This window comes from Haliotis rufescens, unplaced genomic scaffold (assembly GCF_023055435.1).
Source record: "Haliotis rufescens isolate VD_foot unplaced genomic scaffold, xgHalRufe1.0.p SCAF_11, whole genome shotgun sequence".
In the NCBI taxonomy this organism is placed as follows: Eukaryota; Metazoa; Mollusca; class Gastropoda; order Lepetellida; family Haliotidae; genus Haliotis; species Haliotis rufescens.
The window spans coordinates 11,368,666-11,393,123 of NW_025963791.1; the positions used below are offsets into that span (position 1 = coordinate 11,368,666).

The following is a 24,458-nucleotide window of genomic DNA, read 5'->3' on the forward strand; positions in this document are numbered from 1 at the left end:
AAGGGCATTTGATTTTTCAAAATACCATTCTCCTTGAAACTGACTGTGCCATGGCTTATCAAATGGAACCAATGTTTTGGGTAGGCAGAAATGAAAATCTCATCATTAATTCAGTGAGACCTTAACTCTACAGCAAGATGTTCTTGTGTTGCTGGGCACAAGTCCATCACGTACACAGTCACTCACCTCGTGAATAGGAACTTGATCTGCTTCTTCCTTCACTGTAAGTGACGTCTTCTCTGTATCCTGACTGCTCCTCCGGAACACCTCTATCCACCATGACCCTCCTCTCCTCCTGATGGTAGGGGGGTGGCGTCTCCATGCCGCTCTGGGAAAGCACATAGCCGCTGGCATGGCTGCTGATCCGGTGCCGGGACATGTTGGGGATTATGTCCGGTTCTCCAGAATACTTCGGATAATGGCTTCCACTGAAGTGAGATAGAACATGAGACTATATTGGGCTATCATCCTGAATTTTTTCTGTAAATCATATACTTCTTAAAACCTGAAATATCTTGCAAAGTCGTGCAGTGAATATCAGAAGTCTGATAATAAAAAATGGTTTCCCGATCTGCCTTGTTGTTATTACCATGGTTATATATTTCCTACCAATATATTTTACTTATTAATAGTATTGCAAATACATCTATCATGAACAATTATAAGCATTATTCAGTGTCATATTACACCAATTACTTATAGTGAAATATTATTTGTTAGTTTGTTTGTTGTTTAATGCCGCACCCAGCAATATTCAAGCTATATGATGGCAGCCTATATGACAATCCAGTGACTGACATCATTAGTATCGATCCATGCAATTTGGATACGATGACATGCATCAACCAAGTCAGAGAGCCTGATCACCCGATCCCATTAGTCGCCTCTTACAACAAGCATAGTCGCCTTTTACTGTAAGAATGGGTTGCTGAAGGCCTATTCAACCCCGGATCTTCACGGGTCAGTGAAATATGAAAGGACTTCTGTGATTCCATATTCATGATTCCCAATATTGCCATGATTACATTTGTACCAGTATAGATCTGTTGACACAAGATAATCGTCAATGTAGTCACAAAATATCCAGTTGTTCCTTACCTGTGAGCGTATGTGTAGTCAGTCTTTGGGTTTCTGGAAAACAAGCACACAAGTTATAGCCCGCCACACACCAGTGTCCTGTATATCCCCATGATAACTATGGTATGACAATAGACTGACTGTGAAACACCCCTTGTGAATGCAGTAGATTCCGCCTCGGTGACCATGCTAATACCTCATTCATAGGAGTGTTGGAGTACACTTACATGATACACAGATGCAGACATACAACATAGGGATGGTCTGCACAACTTCCTGATGCTGTTTTATAATACAATGTATCTTTCATAATCCATGATAACATAACTCCCACTTTCATAATGACAAAAATAGAACAAAAAATATCATATTTCCTGTTTCCCTGACATTTCCTGTTTTTCAACAGCTGAATACTTTCTACATATTCATCAATTTTCAAAATTCTAAACCCAAAATACAAATATTGAAAATTTCAATCAGAAATAGGAGCCATGTTAAAATGGTAGGTAACTTAAATTAATAAAGCAAATTTCTTTTAATTTATATGGTTACACATTGCAGAATCATAAACAACCTGATGATTTGCTGATAAAACTTGCTGGGTATACACGCAGGTTAAACCTGATAAAAAATATAATCATAAGCCAGTTCAACACAACATGTCAGAATGAGGAATATAGTCATGTGGGCACAGTGACATGTTACTCAGTAGCTGTGTGAGTCAAGTGAAGTGCAAGGAGACAGGAACCAGGCACTACATGGGCGAGCAGACTCCCAGTGCAGCTCCATAGCAAGAGGAAGGAAACACCACAATATAGACCACCAGTTGACAATATTCACACTACAAGTGACAGATCTTGCACCGAACAGGGCGTAGACTGGGAGGATATTACATCAACCGTGAGGGTAAGGACAAGGAAGAGGGTGTGGTGGCCAGGCTTAAAACCGACTTCATAACTGCCATCATACAGAGCTTATCCTATTGATAGTCTATATTGTGCACTTACTTTCTTAGTTAATCTAATACATGTCTACTGATATTGATGTGGTGATGCAGACACATTGGTTGTGTCTGGGCAATAATCAGTGTTCAAAATTAAGGGTCTTGGGTCCCGATCCACAAAACATTTGTAGCGTTACGAGCTATCGTAACTATATAGTTTATCATAGACTTGCGAATATCATCGTGCTACAGTGGCCAAGTCATGTTTTAAGTATTTGTAATAATCATGATAATAGCCAATTCCCTTCCACAGATTTTCCCACCTGAACTAGTGTGGCCAAGTCATGTTTTAAGTATTTGTACATATAAGTAAGATATTTTAGATGTTTCATTTTAGCTTTATACTTTACAAACAGTACCCTACAAACACTAAAAACCTTTAGAGTTATACAAGCCCTCAATACAATAAGCCTATCCCTGCACCCTGCATTTAACCATAGCCACCTTACTTGGTCAGGCTAGATTCTGACCCATGCGTATGCAATCAGAACAAGTTTCTTTTGTCTGCCTGCTTTAGTTTCTCTGGTCAGCTTACTATCTATTGTGTATTTAGTTTTAAAGGTTTCTGTCCGGCATATCCTGTTGGCAGTCATACACATTTATTCGAGGAGGTCACTTTGATTTATATTTGATCGTTTTCCTTAATATCAGCCCCTTGCTGATTGTGGATGTGGAACAGTGTGTGCAATCATGAAACTCGGTATTTGTGTATTGAGGATTCCATTATCCAGGTTAGTTTATGTGGTCTTTATATTTCATATTCTGTATATATACTAATAACTAGTATCTCGTCATCCTTCTAAATTAATGTTTTGTGTGAATGTAATGTATTCACAAAGTATTTACAAATGGCAATTTTATATAGTGATTCAGAAATAGTTAACAACCTGCTATTTATATTTAAAGATTTATTCATGCTAGTGCTAATGTGCTAGCTGATAAGATGAAGTCATGTAATTGTGTTTAATCTCCACGAAGGCAATATTATGTTCTTCTACAAAAATACTTATGATGTTTGCTTTATATTTTCAGGGTTTACTATGATTATTATTATGCACTCTGAATAAAGACGGCTGTCATGTGAACTGACAAGTAGCGTCGTGTTGTGTGTGCCCCACCAACATCCACCCCATAACCGCTACTACACTACAAACACTTTGTGGATCAGGACCTGGGGCCCTATAGTTAGGTATTTAAATCTGCACAAATGATCTGTTGGATGGCTTAAATGCCTAATTTTAAACAATAGGCCGATAAACATGATAAGGACCCCTACAACTGTGCTTAATTACAAACACTGAACAAGTGATGATTCTATAACAACCATATTCCTTATGTTAAAGTGATGCTATCTACATGACTCTCGCTAACAGAATGACAGTATACATAATCTATGCCACATATGGCTGAAAATTCTAAAGATTAATAATTCATGATCAACAGATTTAGATGAACAGTTAAGAGTAACTTGAATAAGCATGAAAATTCCTTACAGCAAAGATATGTGCATCTAGATGGACTAAAATCATAAGAACAGAAGATCGCTATTTATGTCATACAGCGAAAGGACTATCATTATTTGTTTAGACATTAATACTAACTGTATAAATAAATCTTGAAACATCTGTACCATGTGTAGTACAAGTGGCCTATATTCAGTCACCCATTAGTCAGTGGCTAATCTCTAACACCCTCAACCATGTCAAGTTAACCCTGTAAATGTAACCTTCTTTGGCTGATCCCAGAACTGAAATGTGAATTTCATCTATCCAACAAACGCAACATCAAACTACTCTCAAAACACTTTATCTCCTCTGCATACATGGCATACAGATCAACTTGACCTTTGATGATGTTGACTGTTGATGCTAAGCATGCATTAGCATGATAAGTAGTTGGTTTTCATCATCATGATCATACTCATCATAATCATGACAACAGTTTTCATGGTTAATAAGCAAGGCAGAAGCTTGATGAGACTGTCCCAAATTGTATGACCATCATTAGTCGCATTAGAGAAGAGAGCAGTAGCTTGCAACGGTTCCAAGGAACAGTATGTACTGTCATGTTATCAGCATCCCAACCAGAGTGAATGAATGCTGTTCTAAGCCACATTCAGCAATATTCCAGTTCTTGGTCAGGCAAATCTTTGCCTGATAGCATCAGCATCAATTTATGCTATCAGGGACCAATGATACACGATTGTCAGTCACCTCAACCCTTATATCAGTTGCATCCAGCTAGTGTTATACCTGTTTATCCTTAAGAAAGTATATCAAGAACTGAAAACATTATAACAATATCAAGGTCATCGGTGGATCAGTCACTGCATTGTTGCTAATTTGAGATTACCGGTATGGATTACAGGAAAATGTGAATAAATTATACACTCTCTATCTGGTTTAGTACTGTAGATAATATTTGCATTTAGACATGTTAGAGCACAGTAAAATATATTTCCAGCTTAAGGCATTTTGAAATTTAAAATAACCATTTCCATTTCAAGAACAAATTCCATAATAAATGAATATCAAAACTGTTTAGCAGAATGAGGATATCCAGGGTTTGTGAGACACAAATGTTGAGATTTGACGCAGAAAAAGAACATACAGCATCCCAAGGGACTCACAATAATATTCATTGGACCTACGGCATATCAAGGGCAGTTATGGGTGTCTGTTATTTCATCCATCAATCATGACCACTATATGGCTGAAATAATGCTGAAGACCACTGTCCACATGATCATTGATTCATTCTAGGCTCTTAGTAATAATCAAAATGTAGAGTACACTACTATTTAATTACTTTACACTTGTACTGCCTGCAAGGACCCTTAAATTAAATTATTGAGGTCCCTTGGACCCCCACTTTTGTAAGTCAAGGGAAAACCCCGCTGTATCTTACTTTGTCTATACTAGCTTGACACCTTTAGATAGAAAGGTAACTATGTGGCTGGCAGCTTCTACCTATCAGTTCAAAGCTAATGTCATACATATCGTTACATGCAGGCTTACATGATTTGTACTAATTGGCAAGAAGTACATCTTCCATGTGTTACCATGGTAACTACATTTTTTTCAGCTTTGAACAATGATATGGTGTCATCAGAAACTGACACCGAAGCTTTATTAAAAATATCTGGTAATAGCCCAAAACATGACCAGCAGATGCTTATTGCAGAAAATATTGGTCTTAAATAATGTAAACAGCGTAATAGTGTGTTCTGAATCAATGAAAACTTTGCTGCCATGACTAAACATGTGAAAGAGCGTTGTTGGCTTCAAAGACTCTTCTAGGAGTGACTAGCCAGTGGGATAGTGTTAATTTCCAAAGCTGTCATAACTGAAAATGTACATGATCTATTGTATTATTTAACGAGTGCTGAAACGTAACTGTAGATTCTAGTTGTCTATACAATGAGTGAATCCTGTCAGCTGTGTTTCATTTGTTTTGCCATCACAGTATACAAGGATTACACTTTCTGGTAAGAAAGCTCTGTCTCATTGTCGACCTTGAGGAATACAGTAGTATGAATAGCTGAGCACAAATACACCAAAGCTTTGCCACACACATTAATAGACTGCATGTCTCCACCTATCTGTCCAACCTTCCAGTACAGACAGTTTTGAGGAACACAACTCCAGAATTGATAACTGACATGTTTCTTGTTTAATACTGTAAGATGCTACAATTCTAAGGTAATTATTCTATTCAGATGTCATCACTTTCACACTACCGACATACCATCAAAACATGACATTTTCAAAAAAAGATTTTTTTTTTAATTTACTAATCTTTCTATTCATTATGAACTAGCAAATTCATCTTTTGTTCAACTTAACATTACATTCAAATATGACTAAATAGCATTATGCAGTATTAAAAAATTAGGATTTCCTTATTTCTGTCAAGGAATTGCTGTTAGGACAATTATTGTAGTTCACCTGCTACAACATGCAGTTATCTTGGACTAGGGAGTCAGCATAGAATGTCTTCAGAGTGGCATTAACAAATTATAGAAGATAAGTGCAGGCAAATGTGGAGGTTTCTCTTTTCTTATCATTATCAGTGCTTCAAGGGGTAGTACACATCATCATGTTCGGTGATTCCTTCATCACCTGTGAGAACATACAGCTGCTGTGCAGTGTAGGGACGACACATCTTTTTTAGTCAGGTTATGAAATTAGGATGTACAGGTTTCGAAATTAAGTGGGTTTTTGGGTCCTTGATGTTTGCATCAATGGTATTTGAACCTAAGGACCCTCTAAATTATAACTTTTAATATTCACCCAATAACAGGGACCCAATGATTTCCAAGCTTATTTCGTAACAGTGTGGTGGCTCATGGAAGTGAAATATACTCCCTAGGGAGCTGAGAATGATGGTTGAGTGCACACTGATCCCTTGACCGGGGTAATAATAGAGTAGCCCTTTTGGGATGCCCCTGTGGCGTGGACATAGCACAATCTAAATAGGCTTATTGTTATTATTTATTATTAAATGAGCAAGGCTATGACCCATGTTGCAAACGTCAAATAAGAGACATTGTCATTTATGTGATGTAATCTGAACTCTCACTGGTGACAGCAAGCACTAGTGTCCCTCTTTGGCAGGATGTGCTGGAAAATGTAGCACTACAATGCTAGGTGGCCGTATGTATTCGCGGGTGACGGAGGAACATTGTGTACACAAACCTATGAAGTATTGATGATGTATGTCGATCTAGGTGTTTGAACATACATCGAAACACAAATATACAAAAGACTCCAACATTTGCCTTCACTTTACATTGGGTTGTGTTCTCTCAAAACATGCATATCATGGGTTTGAGTGGGATATCATGGTCTGAATTCTGCAAAATAAAGAGAGCGTGAGCAAGAATGTGGCTACAAGTTCAATACCTACAGTGAGAATCTGGGCAATCAGTTTGGATAGTTTACCTGTGAGACTGTTCGAGTCTGTGTGGAGGACAAAGCAGCACATTTAGCATATCACACAGACATAATTAATAGCAATCAATCAAAACACACACACACACATAATTACACATCCAAAACAGGGCAACATATTTCTAGCATTTTGGTGAACAAGCTCAGCCATCACAATCTGCAGTGAATCATTGGGAAGTTAAGTAATGATATATTGAACCAAAAGTATCACAATATATTGATTAATAAGAAAATTAGTTATTACGTGTGTGTATAGATAGAAAATATATCATATATATCATGGTATATACACCTACAAACATGTTAGCAATGTTAATGCTAAATACGAACAATCCACTGGCTGATCCATTACACATGTTAAACTTAAATGTTTTCAAATTTAATTTTCTGTCTTCATATTGTCCATCTTAACCATGGAAATCTTAACAAATGTAAACATCTTTGTGGCAATGAACTATTAACTTAGTATCAAAATTCATAAATTTGTATCAATTCTGTATCAACATAAACAATATATCAGTAAATCTATATCCCTTGCATTCAATCATATAGCCGTGATAGCAGTGTTCTAAATTAACATGATTAACGTGAAAGTCAAAACAACCTTCTTCTATTCTTAACAAGCTTAATGACAAATTGCAAGATTTAGATGGTTCCTGGATTAAAAGACTACAGCTGACATTCTAACCAGACGACCAACCAAAAGTAACTCATCTGCAAATATAGATTGTACTTCACATAGCATGATGGAGATCCTTGACCCTGTTGACACCATTTCTATTTTGCTTACATCATTGTACATTGGTAAATTCTTGACTAACGTGACTAAAAACTAATACAACTGCATGCTGAAAGAAAACAATTCGGTTCCATCTATCAATATGACCAAGAAAGGTCATATTTTTATGCTACAAAAAGTATATGGTACGCCTATACATGGTATACTGGTATATGCATACAAAAAAAATAAATATCATGCAGTCTATCACATGACTAAAAATCTGTTTTAGCCACCTAGTAACTGTATGAATTATGTAATTCTAACATCTAATGCAGTTCTAATCTAGTACTGATCAAAAGAGATGACTAGAAGTGAGTGGCACAAGGGAGGCAACTCACATGTCAAAGTACTCCAGACTGTGATATTCATCCCAGGTGGGAGACGTTCGACCACCACGGCTGTCAAATGGGGGTGTCTTTAGCAGGGAATCAACTTCAGAAAAGTCAAATCTGTCCCTGAAAAATACAACAGTACCATAAGTGAAACGTCTATATCATATATATGTCGGAAAATTTAAACCTTAATAGGAATCAAAATGTTCAATGAAACAAAAGAAAATTCCCTGGCTGAATTCACTGTCTGACATGTCTGAAGCACATGAAATGTGACAGAGAATGAAAGTCAACTTGATGTCTGACCTGAAAGTATGGCACATGTGCATGTCCTGAAATATAGATTTATTAAACAAATGTCAACTCAAAGTAAGGATTTTCACAAGCTTGGAAAAAGGTTGGCAGACTGTTTCAGACAGAGTGCAAAGATACATACTAGAGACACATTTGTGTTTCATAGCTACAGGGCATGCTACATTTATCATCTTAATCTTAATCAGTGGTAGAAACTAACATTTTTTGTCCACTACTCCTTTCAATGATAACATTTGCAAAACTCTTAAAAAGGGCAAATTTCTACTACTAGTACTGTACTAGTCCTTATGATACCTTAACTATTGGGAAGTTTGGCAAGGACTATAGGACTAGTGCCAATTTCTAACGCTGTTTATAATCATGATAATAATGATGACCATTAAGCAGGTCATTCAAGTTCACCAGTTCAATATTTCACCTGCAGCAGATTCTGAGTGAAATCAAGGACAAACCTATCACTGACCTAAGCGATGCGGTTCACCTGTTATCATGGTTATATGCCTAATCATGATTTCACTAATCCTAATACATGTTATTTTTTAGCAAGAAAATATATAATAATGTATGTAAGGTAAACTTTGTGATGAATTGTGATAGATAATATAAATTACTAATATGCTAGTGCATGGCGTGTGAATTTCATTATCTTGCTCCTCATAGCAATGAGCTATAATCTTGTTACTATGGCAACGTCCAAAACATGGCAATTTCAATGCAAAAAGATTCCCACAAAATACAGTACAGACAGCGTCTGGCCATACTACATGTACCAGGCCTGTACAAATACCAGCCATAAGCTTGTTTGGTCCCATACATAATCATGATTATGTCTAAGCTATCTGAATGTTTTCTCACCAAGGTCACAAGAAGTATTCACTAGAGGGTTGTGTTGTGTTTTCCCTGGCCAATGAGTCATACAAAACAATGTGACATAAACTGTTAACGTGGATATATATCAAATACTATGTACATGATGTATACTGCAGTAATTACTTTAATAATATCCAAATATGATTATTACCATCATTGCCAGACTCATCAGAATAAAGAAAATAAATTTGAACAAAATAAAAAAAATTCAATTATCTACCAAGGGCGGTTAGTTTTAAATTCTAGACAAATCTCTGAACAAGCTGAATACACGTGAAGATAGTATTAGTAGCCATGGTAGATACATAGAAATTTTTCAAACATTCAATAGATGACTTATCATGTTTATGTCTAGGAAAAGTAAATACTAGTTACTTTCTATAAGTTTAAGGCACAGTTAGCATGGCAAGCTTAAAGATCTGGGCCAAATAAACCAGACTGTTCCATACAATATAAGTGTGTGAGAGTTATGATAGTTGTAGTGTGAGATCGCTCTGTGTCACAAGTCATTCTACACATTGTACGTGTCACAGTTTCATGACTATCCTGAACTCTGGATAAACAACTATATTTCCACCGAGCTCCAGATCAGCTGAAGATTTTTGTAAAATATGCAAAGTACATCCAATTGCCCAATTAATTTTGATTTGCTCGTGTACAAATGAGCATGAATGGTTTCAAGAACCCAATTGTATAACCACGATAACATCACTGCATGATTACCCAATGTAGCCATTTCAGCTGGAACATGCTGAGTCAATGACTGCCTCTATTTCTTCTCACATGTTTACTTACTAATCATATGCAGGCATCTATCATGTACATCTACAATAAATAATGCACCAATTATCACCAGAAACAGCATATAAAGCAACGTTATTTCTAACATTGGATAGTTATTATTGGTTCATAGTTACCCAACGGACTAGACTAGAACCCTGCTACTTGTTTTTACTAACAATCTGGTTAAGATGACTAAACCCAGGGTGTTACCATGGCTACACAACACACAAATTTTGAGATTGGACACAGACAAAGAATTTACTGTGTCCAAAGGAAGCACAATAATATTCACTGTATCTACAGCGCATCTAAAGCAGTTATGGGTGTCTGTCATTTCATCCATTAATCATGACCACTGTCCACATGATCATGGATTCATTCCCGGCTCTAAAGCACTGTACTTATCAAAACATAGAGTACACTACACCATTTCATTACTTTACAGGACAAACATACTGCCTACAAGGACCCTTAAAATTAAATATTGGGGGTCACCTGGACCCCACTTTTGTAAGTCAAGGTAAAACCCTGTAAACCCAGCAGTAGAAACTAACATTTTCGGTCCACTAGTCCTTATAATGATAACATATAGCAAAACCCTTAAAAATGGCAAATATCTACTAGTCCTTACGATACCTTAACTATTGGGCAGATTGGCAAGGACTATAGGACTAGTGCCAATTTCTAACCCTGAAACCACAAGTATGACCAGTCCAGGATGAGCTCTGGACTAGTGGGATTAATTCATAGTGATTACAAAAAGCACTCATAAGCATGATCAGTATGATTAATGTGATCAACAATATATTCACACGAGAATTCAATTTTTCCAAAGGATTTTCAAATAACCTTGATCATGATGATAGCATCATAATGCTTCCCTCATCATCTCATATTGAATTTTCTTTCGGCTGGCATTAACTTAACAATGGCGAGATGCATGGTCATTAATCAAACAGTAACGGCTGTCCCCACTCAGAGCCCGCTGACTTGCTTTCCGCCATGGGAAAAGGGTTAATGTGTACCTGTGGAGACCACGCTTCCTAGGTCAGACTCACCAATAGAAGACAATAACTACCACAAGATCAATACACTTTGAATACAGACACAACCATGTATCGCACAATCAATCAGGCCTATTGAATTAACCCTTGAATAGCATGCAGCCATGGCTTCGAGATGCCTGAATATCTGCCTGTGCACAAAGTGGTGAAGTGGGATGTAAAGGGTTAGTGTTACTAGTGGCGGGTTTTCTGCACTGAAGCCTTGTTTGGAGTAAAACTGAACACGTGTGAACATAATGAAATATCACAATTGCTTCCAACATACAAATAATTGGAATAAAATGTACTATTAAATCTTACAAAAAAGACACAATGACTGTGAAATAAAGAAAACATTCTACGCAGAATCTATGCACATTTATCATGTTTATGCATATGGACTGGCATCAACTGTATTCATCATCATCATCATCATCATCATCATCATACAGTAAGATCCATCAGTCCCACCATCATCATCATCATCATCATACAGTAAGATCCATCAGTCCCACTATGAACTATTGCTAGGATATGAAAACTGCAGCCATGTTAATCATGTTAAATTCTAAAAGAATGCTCACCAATGTCATAGTAAACTGTCCTAGATATTCTCTTTGGATTGCTGAGGATGTTTTTGTTTGCATCTCAACCTGGCCTCCAGAGGAACATGGAACAAACACGAGGGTCTGTGTGTTACATCACATGCCGACCTTCCCCGGTGTCTGCTAATCACCACACAATCACACAAACACTAACAAGCGTTGTTACACAAGGAACAGCTATTGACCCAGCACACAATACAATATTTTAAATATGTCAGTTATTCGAAACAAAATCTGTACAACTATCATGAATGTGTCTATGTAAAATATTAATATTAATATGACAAAATTAAAATGCACAGACTACCACAATAGAACCATGAGTAATAGTGTAACAAGTTCACTGCAAATACATGGAATAGCTAGCTGCAAGATTATGATGTGGCGTTAAACAGTCATCACTAAATCATGTAACGAGTGAGATAGATATAAGTTTTTAGCAAACAATGCTTGTTAAAAGAATGTAAATTATCCCTTTTAACTTGTAGATTTTTAAAACTTGGCCAGTCATCAAAATAGTAGTAAATACAGTTATAGCAAATGGCTTATCTACATACATGATCAACTACTTGTAACTTTTATGAAGTATCCCAGAGACATGAATTAAACATATACATAAAGTAACAATCCCATTACACGTTACAAGCTCGTAGGGACATTATTGAAAAAGATTATCACATGTACTGCTGTGCTCCACCACTAATGCTTAATCTGTTAATAGTACATATAGCATGAATGCACTACACTAATCAATGCTATTGTTTCAGAAGGCCCAGCAGTGTGTTGCGTGAACTGCCACATGTATAATTTGTCACCATGGTCACTGTTGAATTTACTGTCTATGACAGCCTGCACTTATCATCACTGAAATATGGGAAGAATGTCAGCCTTAAAAACATATCACAGCCATCTCCGACCATGCCGACATGTCCATGTCGTACAATGTTATTTTGTACCTTTCTCGAGAAAAAAAACAAAACAAGAAGCACCCACTGAAATAATTTCATCTGCAGTTTACACTCAACTTAAATGCATGATCCTGTGCATCAACACATGTTAAACAGATGTTAAACACTGACTAGGATTCTTGGATCCAGTCATTTTCACTTAGTATTGGACTAAGCTATAATCAGGGATCCGGAAACTGGTCTGTGACTGCAAAATGTCTAATTTGAAATAGTGCAAACCTGACATTTTAAAATTTGTCAACCGAAAATTTTCAAAAAAGTAATAGCAGGACATTACAACCTGAGACCGGATATCACATAACAAAGGATAAAGAGCTGCAACCAGACTGACATGTGTTTTTGTGGTTGATTAGTGTAAACACGACTAGGAAAGTGACACTTGAATTTATTCTTTCTATTCACTGATTCATGCATGAACATCCAGCACCTCAGATATGAGGTCGGCATGGCCAACATGCAAATGTCCGACTGGCAAAAGAATATCTCCGGATTCCAGTTATAATTATGATATGCTTGACATTGTTCACATCAATACACTTGTGATGAAAAGTAACTGGTTATCATGGTAATCACCAATAAACTTCTATGCAAGGTCATCTCAGTACTTGAACATGTTGATTGTTGAAGCACATATTTATGTTATGTATGGGAGAGCTGTAATAATGGAATCTTGAATATGTCAGCACGATCAGGTTTTCCGAATTGTCTTCTGATGCAACATCTACTTTAATTACACGATTACAGTGAAAATGAGCAGTAAAACAAATAATGAAAACATTTCACTTTAGCAGGTTTAACTTAAAACCTGCAGTGGAAAAATTTGCAATCACATTGCATAAAATGTTTACCTTGGCATACAAAGCATGGACAAAGGTCATTATCATGATTATAGCTTGCTATTATCAAGACAATGATTATACAGTCATATTCACATAGATGAGGCACAACCATGACAAATTAATCTGTCACCAATCAGTTGTTTTTAACCATGGTGCATTGTGTTCGGGCAATGAGGATGAACATATTATATCACTGCCCCATGTTTCAATGCAACAAGAGCTGTAAGTGTAAGGGTGTAACATGAACGTGCAATAAACTACTTTCTGAATAGGAGTAAGTAATTAAATCATCCATATCATGACACTCAGTTAGTGTGGCTCTTGTTGAGATGGCTAGTGACAAAAAGGCCAGTGGGTATCTAGGTACGTTAATAGCCTTCCCTAGTTTGAATAAAGATATAGTAGAAGTAGAGAGCTGCGACATGCTTGACATGCTAATACCCTTTACCAATGTGTAGCCACAGTAAATACTTCACCTACCTAAACTCACTGTCACAAGCCGATAACGTCAGGACTTCATTATCGCTGACTAAATAATACTAAACATGCTAAATACTAGTGTTAGGAAGTGGTTAACAGTACCTTTCTTCGAGCTCATGCAAATAACTACAATGATTGTCATTTTACTACACGTTCTATGCCCTGCAATACAAATATATCAAGTTTAGAGAGCTGCAGATAAGCTAGGTATTTGTGAAAAATATGCCAAAATATATGACCATTACTCACTTCATTTTGTGTACTAATATGCAAGATAAAATTTCAACAACCCAATAGTATCATGTAATATAACAAACCTTTGTGTAATTACTCAATCCATCCTTTTCAACTTACATACCTATAGTTTTTACACATCTTTATTTATAGGGTTAGCATGGTTAGTGAGTGAGTTTGATTTTATGCCGCTTGTAGCAATATTCCAGCAATATGACGGCGAGGGACACTAGAAATGGGCTTCACACATTGTACCCATGTCAGGAATCGAACCCGGGTCTTCGGGGTTATGAGCGAACACCTTAACCATGTTAACCACTAAGCTACCCGACAGCCCTCTTTTTTTATAGGCATCTATTACAGTGAATATGTATAAAACAAGGCACTACATCTTGCTTATTGTTAATTAGACATGAGTGAGTATGGTTTTATGTCACTTTTTGCAATATTCCAGCAATGTCATGGCAGTTGAACATGTTGAAACTATAATCTTCACACATTGTACCAGCATTTCAAGCAGAATTTTTAAAATTTCTCATCATGCTCATTGGCGTAAACACCCAATAAACTTGACCCAAGGGTGTAAAAACATTGAATGCCAACAAAACTATCAATACCACACATGCTCAATGTGAATGATAATTTGTGAGTACATACTCAAAGGCACAAAAAAGTATCTGGAGCAATGAGTTCAAATTGGAAAAACAAAGGAACAGGCCTGGAGGTCTGTTGATTAAAGAGTTTTGATGTACAAAGTATATATTTGAGTCCATCTTATTATCCAGCATTAGAAATTGGCACTAGTTCTGTAGTCCTGGGCAAACTGCCTAATAACTAAGGTATCATAAGGACAAGTAGAAATTTGCCATTTTTAAAGGTTTTGATATATGTTATCATTATGTTATAAGGACTAGTGGACTAAAAGAGTTAGTTTCTACCGCTGTTATTGTACATAAAATGAACTAGTCACGAATGTGTATGTGTAAAATCACAGATTTCATGACGGATTTCTTGGTTGAAAACTAAAACACTGTAAAATTCCAAAACTTCAAGGTTCAAGAATGACAAGGGTATTCACCATGAATGTCTTTAGTAAACATGGAAGCACCTGCACTAGGACAAAATGGTACGCAAGCCCCCAAATAATGTACCTTCATAGATCATAATAACCAGATGTATCAATGGAACTATTCACGGTGAATAATGTCATCAGTGTGTGTTGTATTATAGTACCCAAAATAACATCTAAATAATTCTCTGTTAATGTCTTACTCTGTCATTTCAATGAAAGAATACACCTTTGCCTTGTCCATGTTGAAAGCCATAATGTTCAGGTCACTGCTCGTCACCTGAACTGAGTGCATTATTTACCCGATGAGATCAGTAACTATGGATCAGTGAATAGAAGCTAATGCGCAAACCTAACCTAGGTGTAGAGGGTAGCAATACCATATCAATGTATTAGCTGGGTCATGACGCTAACAGTTGAAACCCTGACTTAGAGGGGTGAAACGATACAGCAAGGTCACGATATGATACACATCGTGATACATAGGTCACAATACAAAATGTATCGTGATACACATATTTATGTCAAATCACGTGGAAACTTCTTGGCAATAAATATTTAGAGCAGGTTCCAAAGGAAAGGTTAGCCGTAGATACATATTCATAGCAGCTCTTTTTAATGAACTTGAAAAGCTAATTACAACACATTTTGCAATAATTGACTGACAAAAACGCTGGGGTGGGGTCATCAAACACATAGTAAGTTATATTTTTTAGCAAGTGTTTTGTCTTGTATCGATATAGAAAAAAAGGTATATACCATATTGTAATATGAAAGGTCACGATGCACCAGTACAGCAATGTATCGTTTCAACCCAAGTGCTCAGGACCAACCCATACAATGAAAACCATTTGTTAAGTTCTGACAATCATGACACTGATGACAACCAATCTAGACACTGTCAATGCAAACAAACAAATTATGATCATGATGATGGTTGATACACCACTGCATCACTTCACATGACCATGGTGATGACTGTATCATGTATATCATTACATATATGAAATTTAAAGCAATTTCATAAAACATCTGGCAGGCTATCCAACTATAAACTACCATCATTTTACAAGGAAGATGATTTTTTTAGGACTACTGTTTTAAAAACGCGGAGATTTCACATCCCTGATTACATGACTAAGATCATAAGGACCACATGACAATTTTTTAATAATAAAGCATTATTCAAAGAATCTTCTTTTTAACATGTGAAACCAGAAAACTATGTGAGAATGGAATTGCTATCAGTACTGGTATACAAAATATTTAAATATCATGTTTATGACAATCTGTGTGTTGGTATTACTTGCCCCAAAGCATCAGGCAGACAAGGACTAATATTTGCACAGAAATCATTACTGGTCAGTCTCCAAAATTATGGGGGATCAGGGACATTTGATGTTTCCTTCTACAGTTTTTCAATCTAAGGACACCTAACTCTTTATCTTTTAAAATTATGGCTATGATATAGACCCTGTGCCTTTCATGCCAAAGTTTTTACACTGCTTGTGCACTGTAGGAAATCGTATTCGTCCCATGGTTCTAATAATTATTACTAGCTTTGAAAATCCATATAACCTCCTTTCAAACCTAAAGTGTATTATTTCTTATCAGTGACCAGCCTTACATATTATGATACCCACACAACAAACACTGGTGCTATCGTGATAATAAGCATGTGCTTTGGGCTGTACTGTGCCGACATCTACTGAGCTATGTGGTCACTCTTGAACATGTTGAAAGGAACAAGCCAATCACTTGACCGATAGATCACAGAAAGTGTTAGCATACAACTTCATGTCATCACAAAGACAATATGTCCACACAACTAATAATCAATCACCTTTAGTGCTTGCTACTGAAATATAGGATGTCACAAGCAGGTCATATCAAACCATAAACATGGCACCACCCCAGGCCATGTCTTCATTTTCATTTCAAATAAAGATCCAATCAGATCAGTCACATGGCATCTGCTTGGAAATAACTAAATGTTAACAGCAATATACATATACTCCATCCAGGTGTATTCCTATGTTAGAAAGTATGATGTTTACTTGAATATGTATACATCTGAAATTTGTAATCATGATTCATGCCACCATGGTGCGAGGATTATCCACAAATCTGCGAATATCAAAACCTTTACATGAACCAAATACTTAAACATGACACCAATAATCACAACAAGTGTCAAAGTGCATTGCCTAATACTCATAGTAATACCAGCTTTTATATCCCAAATGATCTCACTGATAACATCATATCATACCTGCAGTATAGCTATGCCATTGCGGCGGTAGTACTCAGAATTATACATTAAATAGACACAAACCTAGCCCCTTCGTCCGATTTTGGACAAATGGACGACTATGTATGTAAATGTAACTCGAAATTTAAAGGACTGGGGTTCCCTCCAAGTCGAACGCGTCCTCAACTCAAGCATTTGATTCAAAACATAATGTGGAGTAGGTCACTCGTCATCAACCGCAGAAGCGATTACTCACGGAGTGCACGGACTTTCCGGTGTAGATTCACGTTGTATAACATCTGTGGTCTTCACTGGTTGAGGCGACTGTTTCGTAATTCGCCTTCCCATTGCGTATTTCCCGTTATCCACATCGGACTGTGTTTAGTTCGTGCATTCATGTGCTTGTGTGTATGTCACCGTGAGTATGTGTATCAATATGGCCTTCATCACTGAAGCTTATTTTCATTGGTCGCTATTTTTAGAAATCGGAACACACCTGCTCGATAACTATTTTTTCACCCACGTGTGCCAAGGGCAAATAACTCTTACACTACAAGAAAGCCAGTATATACCGCTGGCCGGACTATCAATATTTAATGGCAAGAACTGAGAGGAGCGGATGCCGTGAAATGTCAAAAAGAAGTCACTGTAAATAATTCATCAGCAAATTCATCAAACAAAAGCATTTCCTGGAATGTACAAATTAAATTAAAGAAGTGACTATTCATCAAACTAATTACCGCACCAAACAGCCCAGCGGCGTTCCATATTCCAATCATAATATAATTACATGTATATAATTATTTTGCCTCAAAGTGAGATTGACCAATCAGAGAGCAGAACTACTAACCCCATATGAGTCCTGAACCGTCTGTAAAAATCGAAGATGGTTGTTACTAACCTAAAATGAGACGCCTCGCTCATTATTATTTGCTACCCTATTATCACCTTGTATACGGAAACTAAAGACACAATAACTAATATAATTATTATTTTGATAATTAAAATATGTATTTTAAACGATAACTACACATATGGCCCCAAGGTATCAGTATCTAAACATATTACTCATAGACTCCCGGAAAATACCAGTAATTATGAACGCTGTTGGACTGGCATTCTTGAAGTTGGTAAGTAAGAAATAGTACAAGACTTACGTGTTGAAGCAGTAGTACACCACACGGAATATTGATTGGACTGTAATCCAAGATCAAGTTTAGATGCTACATTACATATATGTAAGCCTTGTCGATACGTGCAGCTCTCTGTGCCATGCTGTGCCCCGAAAAAAAGAAAAGGCCAGTGTTCAAAATAAGCGCCTGCCCGTAGGCTCGTGGCAGTTAGGTCTCGTGTCGAGCCTGTAGTTTCAATTTTGTATGGGCCTGCAGTACATTTACGCGTCAATTTCTTTGGCACAGTAAGGTGCATTTTTTTAAATGAGGACCTGAAGAGTTTAGTCAGGGCATGCAGCCTTTCACGTGTGTGGATCCTGATGACAGCCTGGCATTATTTTTTAATTTCAAACACTGGAAGAGACACTGGCAATTTGGCATCTTAATTAGATACAATGCAAATCCAGTCTGTTTGAAAGTTTCAAGTTTGAAAGTGTAGTTTATTGGTATAAATGCCACCAATACACTCAGAAAATAATATTTTCCAGTGGGGTTAGAATAGGCCCCAGTAACCTTTGCTTGCCATGGTAGACGAAATGAATCCGGTGGTCTGGCTGGGTGACTTGGTTGACTGCCTGTCGTCGTAGCCCCATGGTGTGGAACGATGCTCATAAATATCAATAAAAAAGTTGGTCTGGTCCAGACTTATTTACAGGCATCCGCGATGTTGCTGGAATACTGCAGTGTCAAATGACAATTCTATCATGGTTGGAGACGAGATGAAAGGCGACGCTCATCATTTATTACACATCATGATCAAAACTAAAAGTACCAGCTAAAGGATGTTAGATTCTCAAATCAGGTAATTGGCCATGTTTATATATATGTAATGGTAATGCAATTTACTTAAATTACTTATAAGATAATACAGGACATAACAGAAGTGTCTTCATGATCTAGCCATCACCTAATAGAGAACATGTGGCACCAACAACGAATAATACGTATATTTAATATTTCTTTAACAATCAACTAAACTCCAGTTGCAAACTATCATCACTTGCGAAATGTTCGTGCACTGCAGGAATGTAATATTAGTCTTCCACTACATGACTTATCAATAGTCATATTTAAAACAGCCCGACTTTAATTATTACAACAAATATTGGCCTACCAAACTGAGAAAATAAAGTTTAAAAGCTAAAACGGCAATGCGTGAATAACGACAGAGCTTTAGACCGTACGATAGTCGGTCGACCAACTCAGGTATAAGAAATATAAGGTCAGATGAGCCAAATTACTCGCAAATGTAGGGTCATTTGGGTTAGGGTTTTTCAGGGGCCAATGGCCTACCCCCATGTTATGGAAATCTGATGGGCACCGATGGGCTGGGCCTAGACCTTGTGCAAATGCCAATTTGGATACGATAAATATCGGACGTCATTAGTTTTCGGACGACCACATTTATCGCACCATAACGGGTGTGTAGCAACACACAGACATTGTAAATACTGAGATGATGGCTTGTTTTTTTAGTGAAAGATGTCTTCGATGAGATGTTTTACAGTTGTTCCTGTGATTAGAGAGAACACTACATCGATCTTGTCCTTCCGCAAAACGCTATTTCTATATCCGCTTCTTTCAGATTGTCAAACATTTAATTATATTACATTTACAATTACCTTAATTTTACCTCATTTCTAATTACCATAACGTCAGTTCGGCCGCTGTCGGATCTTTTAGGCCTACTGCCCTGACGTAGGGACAAACCACAGAATTTCGGTGATTATCCTTGACCTGGATAAACTACAAGCTATCGTACATCGACCATCGTTACAAGAATTTTAATTACTTTAACATTTCAGCTGCTGTGAGAATCTTGTCGGCGGTTTCCCTGTAGGCAGAACATGTGAAATATGATACTACTGACGTGGTTTGTGCTTGCCAGCTCAGTGCCAGCGCAAACTTCAAAATGGACCCACAGCTAACGCTGTCAGCGAGAGTGTTACGTTGAAACTAGACCAACCTCAACTGTACTTGAAGGCATACACACTACCAAACACATCATCTATCCATGTCTGTTGTCCTCAAAAGATAATGAGTCCCCCAAACAGGATTCCCACTTGTTACCACTTCTTGAATTTCCGCGCATTGTCATAACTGATCAAAATATTGACAGAAAACGTCATCACTTTATGCGCTGTTGAGGGAGCCTTAATTTTATGACACACACAACAATTAATGCTCCCTTTGAACGTTACGTTTGACGTTGTGAAATTGATATAGATCTCGATCTAAAACAATTTCTCGAATGATGAAACCTAACCACAGTATAAACTCAGATAGTCTAATGTTGAAGATACAAAATAAATGACAAAGTTGGGCTGGTATAATGAATAAAAAGCATGATTGTGAGATAGAGATAGAACGCCCACTTGCTGAACGCGTATATATAGGTAGATTTAATGTACATGAAAAAGTACAGGCATGCCAAAATAACACCATGAACAAAATGTGCTATAAAGTAACTAAACTTATCATTAAAGGCAGGTGTGTATCAAACCAAACTATAACATAAATCCAATTGACGTCATCCATTATCAAACTGGCAATGTGTTCCTGATACTACCGGCAATTTCTTTTCTTCTAACATATCTTTGTAACTTTGTAACAATGTAAATCAAGTACCGTGGAATGTTGTTCCAACAGGTCTGTTTTTCGTTATCTAGAAACTGCAGACGCCTGTCTGTACAAAATCCTAAACATTTGCAGATCATCGATATGTCGACATATATATTTTAAAAACTATAATATGCACATGGGAGACATAACCGTCACAAATAGATAGATAGATAAATCTGAAATCAAAACCTCTGGCTAGTTATGTAACTGTCGTTAGTGCTGAGGTGCATATTCTGTACAAATACCCTTTAGAAATCGTTGTAATAATTAAACTTGGGTTTCTTCAAATTCACGACCTGTTTCGTAAGTATACAATAAAATGCAACCACTTTCATTACCTCTGTTGGGGCGGTCGGGTAGCCTAGTGGTTAAAGCGTTCGCTCGTCACGGTCCAAGGGGTCCAATAGGCCGGAAACACACAACACCCTTTTGAAAACCAAATGTAGTATGTTGAAGGCACTACAATTATCTGGAGAGAGGATAACATTTTAAAATGCTGGATCCGCCCTTGTTCCAGTGGAGACAGATGGCGTGCCTCAGTGAACCATCAACACACAGAGTAAGGAAACATCTTGCAATAAATACCATACATGTTCACGATTGTGCATCCTCATCCACCGACTGTTCTGTGCACACCCTGCTACCCTCCATCAAGTCGGAGATATTTACAAGAGGCAATAAGGATTTACTGTTCATAAATGCGGTGATTATTTTTAGAATATTTTATGCTCAGTGATGCATAGACTGCCATGACGAAAAGTTGACTTTCAAGATCTTAAATCCGGTTGTAGGAGACTCAGCTGTCACCAAGTACACCTGAATACTGACAGCCCACGCACTCCTGTCTCGATATATAACAGTTACCCAATGAGGGTATCCTTTACTGTCTATAGTACAGTATAGTGCTGGGACGAGTCCAAATTTACTACCAGGGTACCCACACCCCTATTACCCAACCCTACCCGGGTACCCGCTGTTGGTGTCAAGAGATTGGTACAAAATGTCCGATTGGGAATAGTTTGACCGTAGCCCTGGCAGAATGTATCTAGATATACGTATAAAACGATGTGGTCATGCATACACTGAAGTTGACTGAAGTTTTAGCTTTGTTCAAACATATATAAGTCAGAAGGAACGTGTTCATAGTCATAAAGAAATGCGAACATTATAGTCTTACAATTGTCGTGTAACAATGTAGTTATATAGTGAATTTTTGTCATGAAACAGTAAATCACGTGACTAACCACGGGTCCGGGTAGTCCTGTGGGTACCCGGGTCCTACTCAGTACCCATCCGACCCGAGTTACCCGTCCCAGCTCTTTAACAGTACGTTTATCTGACCAAAATATATTAATTCAAATCGACCAGTTGCATCACTGACATGTTGCCTTTGCTATGTTTTTGCTTTGGACTAAATAATATAGGTCAGTAGGGAAAAAACCCCGAATACTTTAAGACGTGTATTTCAATCTGGACATTAATGTAACACATTACAAGTATACAATATGACAGAGATATAATACATGCAGGTATGGGGTGAAATATTGCCTTATACCGTGTGCACCTACCTGACACGAACTGTCAAACCGGTCTGTCCCGATGATACGACCCGACAAACACTATTAAGACCAATCATAAACACTAAACATAGGTTTGTTCACATATGGCATAGCTTATCGATGACTATACATGGTGATTCACAGGGACTTTAACATCGATTGAAAGACGAAAGCAACACGTGTGAGAAGTTTGTAACAGCTGATCAGAGGTACTTACAGCGTGGACAGCCTCTCTCCAATCGGTGGTCAGTTAAATACCTTAGATCAGTGGTCAGAAGACCTTAGATCGGTGGTCAGAAGACCTTAGATCGGTGGTCAGATAAAGACCTCAGATCGAACATCAGTGATCCAGAATATGTGCTTTAGCATCCACCCCATTGCATTCAAATTTGACCGCGCTGCCTAAATGCGACGACATGTGGGCAGATGTTTACATTCTGCAACGGCCGATCGCTGTTGCTTGGCTGCTGTTTGTGTAGGCGTTGAGATGTATGATTCAGTTGGGAATTTAGTCCCTTAATATTAGTCGTTGATAATACACAGATTTATTAACTTACCGACAAGCTAAGGAGTAGGTCACGTTCTGTTCTTTGTTGTTACATCGTGCACCTGGTAGTTGTGATGCGAGTTATCCACGGAGGGTGAGGCGGGATCCAAGGGTGCAGTAGGGGGGCAACAACGCTGTCCCCCTCGTTACGCTCTGATTGTCACAGTGTCAAGAGGTTGTCGCTGAATTTTCCGAGTGGGATAAGGTCGCGTGTCTCTTCATTTCATTTTTTCTCCGTGAATATGCAAGTCTCATGCATGGCTGGACAAGAAGTGTACTATAAAATGTTCTGTTAATAGGGGTAAGACGATCGGTTGACAATACTTTTTATTTTCTTATGGTCCAATTTAAATAGACTAATTTAAAACCATACAACACACATTTGTAAAAATCATAATTCATTGCATTTTAGCAATGATACATAACGCAGTGACCATTTTTGACGTTATTCAGACAGAACATTGGATGGAGGTCGGATTCTGTTGAGGGAGTCATCATTATTAAGATGCGGGTAAATATTTTTAAAGCTTGTACGTTTTATCTTCATTCGTAAACAGGATGTAAACAACGTTGATATCTCATATGAGATAAACAACTCCCACTCGTCGTGTATTCTAAATTAAACAGATGAGTAGTTGTCAACCATGACATCAATATTACCATTATGTATGGTCGTGATGTTGGCAAGGTAAAACCCATACAACCACAGGTCATTACACAGAAACACAATCGCTGGTTTCATTGATACACTAACAGGATCGGGTGGTCAGGCTCGCTGACTTGGTTGACGCATGTAATCGTATCCCAATTGCGTGGATCGATGCTCATGATATGATAGTTGAAACCGAGTACCACATCCTGCTTATTTGTCCATCGTAGGTCAAATTACGGCAACTATATCTCAAAGCAAAGTTCTATTGTCATCCTAACGTCACTAAATTTAATATGCTTCTGTC

At 37.5% G+C, this 24,458-nt stretch overlaps 1 protein-coding gene across 10 annotated transcripts in view; it reads right to left on the minus strand.

The window, feature by feature from the left end:
* LOC124141170 overlaps positions 1–23,683 on the minus strand; it is a 39,858-nt gene extending 16,175 nt beyond the window's left edge. For 2 of the 10 annotated variants that reach the window (XM_048392227.1, XM_046509089.2), the window contains exons 1-5: positions 17,859–18,059; positions 8,152–8,268; positions 7,024–7,041; positions 1,099–1,131; positions 187–428 (exon numbers count right to left, since the gene is read on the minus strand). In XM_048392227.1, coding sequence (XP_048248184.1) covers positions 187–428; positions 1,099–1,131; positions 7,024–7,041; positions 8,152–8,268; positions 17,859–17,950 — 502 coding nt within the window. In that variant the 5' untranslated portion in view covers positions 17,951–18,059. Of the gene's footprint in view, positions 1–186; positions 429–1,098; positions 1,132–7,023; positions 7,042–8,151; positions 8,269–11,740; positions 11,888–17,858; positions 18,060–20,740; positions 20,893–21,734; positions 22,042–23,512 lie in introns of those variants that run through there. The other 8 variants (XM_048392233.1, XM_048392234.1, XM_048392232.1 and 5 more) reach the window with 8 other exon arrangements.
* Between the last annotated feature and the right edge of the window lie 775 nt (positions 23,684–24,458).